This window comes from Anguilla anguilla, chromosome 3, assembly GCF_013347855.1.
Source record: "Anguilla anguilla isolate fAngAng1 chromosome 3, fAngAng1.pri, whole genome shotgun sequence".
Lineage (NCBI taxonomy): Eukaryota > Metazoa > Chordata > Actinopteri > Anguilliformes > Anguillidae > Anguilla > Anguilla anguilla.
The window spans coordinates 57,391,835-57,396,834 of NC_049203.1; the positions used below are offsets into that span (position 1 = coordinate 57,391,835).

The 5,000-nt window shown below is 47.6% G+C and overlaps 1 protein-coding gene across 3 annotated transcripts in view; it reads right to left on the reverse strand.

Annotated features, from left to right (window-relative positions):
• Window positions 1-5,000, reverse strand: part of hdlbpb (high density lipoprotein binding protein b) — a 21,515-nt gene that overhangs the window by 4,801 nt on the left and 11,714 nt on the right. For all 3 annotated transcript variants that reach the window (XM_035409478.1, XM_035409476.1, XM_035409477.1), the window contains exons 17-25: window positions 4,257-4,475; window positions 3,894-4,115; window positions 3,198-3,416; window positions 2,876-3,014; window positions 2,435-2,562; window positions 2,145-2,249; window positions 1,839-1,973; window positions 1,170-1,313; window positions 788-967 (exon numbers count right to left, since the gene is read on the reverse strand). In XM_035409478.1, coding sequence (XP_035265369.1) covers window positions 788-967; window positions 1,170-1,313; window positions 1,839-1,973; window positions 2,145-2,249; window positions 2,435-2,562; window positions 2,876-3,014; window positions 3,198-3,416; window positions 3,894-4,115; window positions 4,257-4,475 — 1,491 coding nt within the window. The remainder of the gene's footprint in view (window positions 1-787; window positions 968-1,169; window positions 1,314-1,838; window positions 1,974-2,144; window positions 2,250-2,434; window positions 2,563-2,875; window positions 3,015-3,197; window positions 3,417-3,893; window positions 4,116-4,256; window positions 4,476-5,000) is intronic.

A 5,000-nucleotide genomic window follows, 5' to 3' on the forward strand; every position in this document is an offset into this window, starting at 1 on the left:
TGATAGAATGGGAAAATCTCTTTCCCTGTCCAAAATGGATTTTAGAACAGGAATAATAATACTTTTTGTGGCATTTCTGTAGATGTAATTGTTAACTAATTAGGAATAGTGGTAGTAATTGTGGTAGGAATAGATAAGCAGTGTTGGGCTGAATGGCCTGTTCTCATCTTACATTATGTTATGTTATGTTACATTCTTTCTTTTGTAAATAGCGGACCATTTGTTTGTGTTAGACCTTTATAATGGGGCAATACATTTCTGTACTTAGTGATTCTGTTGCAAGATTCACTATAATGATCTGGGTGATGGTGCACTGTAATGGTTAAGGAGCTGGGCTTGTAACTGTGTTTCAAGTCCTAACTGGGGCATAGCCCTGAGCAAGGTACATAATTTTGTATGCTGACTGATTTTGGCAAGTGTGTACCTGGATAGATGGTTTGTATGCTTGTAACTTGACTCTTTTTAAATATTCACTCGCATTTACTTCCAATTTAGCACGCGCTCTTCTCTTTGAAACACCTGACATCATCTGGCTGCTTCTATCCATCGGTTAAGCTCGCACAGACATGGAGTTCGCTGGTGGATGATAGGACATGGGAGTCCTGCCGACTGAAATCCCCCCCCCCCCCCCCCCCCAAGTAACACATGCATCTCCTTACAGGGCTCCCAGCCACTGTCAGCAGTGGCACAGTCCAGACGTAACTCAGAAAGGCTTATGCTGAGAGTGTAAATACCTCAGTTACAGAACGCATGGCATTTACTTTGTCAGTGTGCTGCAACGGACTACCTTGAACTCCTCCATGAGTTTGCGGATGGCCTTGCCACGAGCGCCGATGATGCGGGCGTGGACGCGGTGGTCAAGCTTCACGTCCTGGCTCACCATCTCCTCCAGGACCGACACCAGCTGCTCGATCGCCGCCCGCGCCTCTTCTACGTTCCGCTCGTACCCTGAAATCGTGATCAGATCCTGGCGGTGGGAGAGCGGGATAGAAAGAAAGAGGAAGAGAGAGGGCGATGCGAAGGATGAAAGGGTCACAGAGAGAAAAGTGAGAAACAGAGACACAATGGGACACAGGGTACAGGGATGAAAACACAATGGAGACATAGAGAGGTTTGCAGCCATACATACTGCATATACTGTACCAAAACAGAAAGTGCAACCAATGTACCTGCTGCTCATCTCCCTTGTCAGGGAACTGCACGTTGACGTCATGGTCCTTGCGGATCTGGGAGATAACCGCCCCCTTCCGTCCAATGATCTTGGGGTGATATTTGGGGTGGACAGAGATGGTGAGCTTAAAGCTCCTCAGAGCCTGGATGGAGTGAAGGGAAATATGCTGAGCATATGCACCATCAAATATCATTCCAAAAAGAAACAGCCAGTTAGACATTAGACATAGACATTAATCATTATTATCGCCCAGCACAGAGAATATGCTTTCATAAATGCTGTTTGGGAGGAACTCATTGGTAAAATTGGCAAATTCAGTTGACTGGTGAGCCAGCCAAAGATTTCTCCAAATAAGTGGTCTATAGAGTCTCACTCATTGCACCTGAAGGTCTATTTGTAATTCAGAGACAAACTTAAGTCGGTATAATACTGGAATGGAAACATTAGGAGCTAGCCTTTAAGTCACAGAAGACACACAATAGTAATCTGTGACCTAACAATATGTAATGAACCTGATCTCCATACATGCCCAGCATATTTTGCAGTGCTGAATAGGTCTAGTGTGTGCGTGAGTGAGAGACGAAGAGCTGATCCAGCCTGAGTTGCAGGTGTACAGTGAGTGCACTGTGTGTATGTGGCAACGTTCGGGTGCTGATCCTGTTCCTACCCGATCCTCCTGCTCAGCCTGAAGCTCTCTGACCCTCTCCAGCAGCCCCACCCGCGCACGCTCCACATTTGCCACCTGACCCGTGATCTTAATAACGTCCGACTGCTGCTCCTGCTGTGGCACCCATATATTCACCTGCCCTCACACACGCACAAATGAAAACATATGGACATAAGAGAAAGACACTGTGCTGCCCTGGAAAATAACACAGAGAGCACGTGGAAGGGCACAGCCTGTGGTGTGAGCCATGCTAACAGGCATACAGCCGTCCACAGGTGTTCTGGTGAGGATGTAGCCACCCTGTACCTCATATCCCTCCATCATCTTGCGGATTCCACTGCCTTTCTGTCCAATGATGTAGCGATGGAGGTCATAGGAAACTTCCACATCCACAGTGACTGGGACCAGAGCCTTAAAGAGAGACGGATAGGGTGAAAGAGAGACAAACCAGAGGTGAGACACGAAAATTATAATTTGATTTAAAAAAAGGAGAAAGAGATAATACAGGTTAAATGGACCTATTTAGGAAAGGGATAGAGGAAGGAAGTGCAGTGAGGCCTATGAAGTGGATAGTGTCAGAGAGGGAGGGGTCATACCAGCAGGGCTGTCCGTGCTGGCTCACACTTCTCAGCCCGCCCAGAGATGGTGATGATGTCACACTTGCGTGGGACAAACTCCGCCTCTGGGCTGGCATCACCATTCTCCTGTGGAGAGGGCTCTACCCCTGGGGCAAGCAAATAAAATTCAGACCTGGTAAATCTCCTAGCGAATTATACATTAAATCTTCCTCTTATTCAGCCAAATAATGAAAATGTTAACAGTAAATTAGTACTCATTTAAATTCCTTTTTTCATTTTATTTAGTTTAGATGAAAGCATCATTTTGACTCAAGTCTCAAAATGATAAACAGAAAGCAGGAAACACTGAATAGAGAATTTGTGAAGAACACTGAGATTACAAAAAGGGCTGAAGGAAATACAGGGAGATGAGATGATGGACAGACTGACATAGGCAGACACAGTGAGATAAGGCCTGACCTGCTGACTCCTCCCTCTCAGGAAACTTGATCTGGACCTCATGGTCTCGGGTGATCTGCTGGATGCGCGAGCCCTTAGGGCCCATGACCGCACGGTGGTACCTCTGGGGGATTGCAACCTCTACCGTCACCTGCGCCTCCTGAAACCACCAACAGGGGGAGACAATGACACAAAGATACAAGATAGACTATTAAGTTTTATAAAACAGCAGCCGGGTATTGAATCTTATAGACACAGAAACACACACACAGCAGAGCTATAATTCTGAGCTATAACACACAAACTCAAAGACACAAAGATGTGCTCAGGCACAGATGCGTACCAGGTCCACGATGATCTCCTGAATGCGTCGCTTGGCAGCCTCCACGCAGTCCTTGGCCCCCTTTAGTGTGACACGTTCGCTGTGGGTGCCTGTGCGCGGGAAGCTAACTGCCACACCCCCGTATTCCTCCGCCAGCTCCCTCAGGACCTGACCACGGCGGCACACAAAATGGCGGTGGTGGCGCGGCTCCACAACCATGCTATCCTCGATCACGTCATCCTGTCAGTAAAGGTAAGGGTGGAGCAAAGTAAGGGTGGAGCAGGAAGCTCAGTGTGCTTCGAGTGGTTAGTAGGAAGGAGGTATGGATAGTTCCACAGCTCTGATAATAATATTACGCTCTCTTGGTATTTTCACCCACTGTTGCCATTTAACCATGACCTTTAAAATTATGATGTAGATGTCCTCTGACTTAAGAACACAGCATTTTCATGACAATAAAGCACAAGTGAACAAATTCCAAAAATAAATTCTAAAATTGCTGTGGCTTATTCAATTACTGCCATTTTGGATACAACTGAATGTAATTGAATGCAGCTGAATATAACTGTGGGAACCAGGAGAATTCTGAGACAGCCATTTTGTGCAGAACTTTGTCTTCCATCAAACAGCTTATACCTCCAGTATTTCTCCCCTAAGCATTCCCATTCCCACCCAACAGCTCAAAGCTCCAGCCTCTGTCCCTGCCCTTGGCTGTACCAGGTTTTTGACAAGGGTCTCCAGCTCCTTCTGGGCTTGCCGTACGGCCTCCTCTCGCCCCACGATGGTGATGAGCTCCTGCTCAGGGTCGTCAGGGGAGGGGAAGATGATGCGAGCCCCCGTGCGGTCCCTCACGCGCCGGATGTTGGCCCCGCCCCGCCCAATCAGGAACTTGTGGTATTCAGGCTTGGCCTGCAGCTCTGCTGTGAAGTTGTTGATTTGCTGGGAGGGCAGAAGCACACCCGAGATCATAGGGCGAGGAAGCAGAGAGAGAAAAGGCAGTGGTCAGGTGACAAGATGACGTTGAGAGGACCTCCCCCTCCCTCTCTCCCACCGCTCGTGTCTCCCCCCTCTCTGCCTCACCTTCTCCTCAGCCAGCTGCAGCAGCTGTTTCCGGGCCTTCTCCACCTCTCCTGCCGGGCCCCGGATGGTGACCCGGTCTGAGCCCGAGCCCTCGGAGGGGAAGTGGATGTGAACGCCCCCACAGTCCTCCATTACAGAACGCACCAGACAGCCCCTGGACCCGATCAGGGAGTTGTGCAGCTTAGCCGGGATCGTCACCTCCGCCTCCTTTATGTTTGCCTGTCGATGGACCGCAGAGTGTGAGTGAGAGTCACACAGTAATGTGCCAGTCACCTTTGAAGTACCTACTACCTACTGCCTACTGCCTACACCACTCAAGTTCTCAAGTTTTCACTTCAAATTCTGAAAAACAGTACTACAGATACATCCTTATATTTAAAAAATCCAACTCTAATAAAGAAAATAATTTTTGGGCTACAAAATGAGGTGCATGCTAGTCTGCACTCTGCCTAATGTTGCAACAATGGTACAGGTCTATAAACAATGACTGGGCATTGAAAATTATGGAAAAAATTTTAAATGAGAGTAGCATAAGGCTATTGAAAAAAAGAAAATTCATCTCATTCTTAAGAGTGCTTTGCGTGGGTTTTAATGGATTATTGCTATTATTTTCACTGAAACGATCCTCTTATTTTGAGCAGCACAGACTGAATCAATATTGTCTGTACAGCTGCACTTTCTCCCTCTGCATATCTAATGCACTCTTTGGCAATCTGCGCACAGAGCGCTGAGCCACTCAAGGGT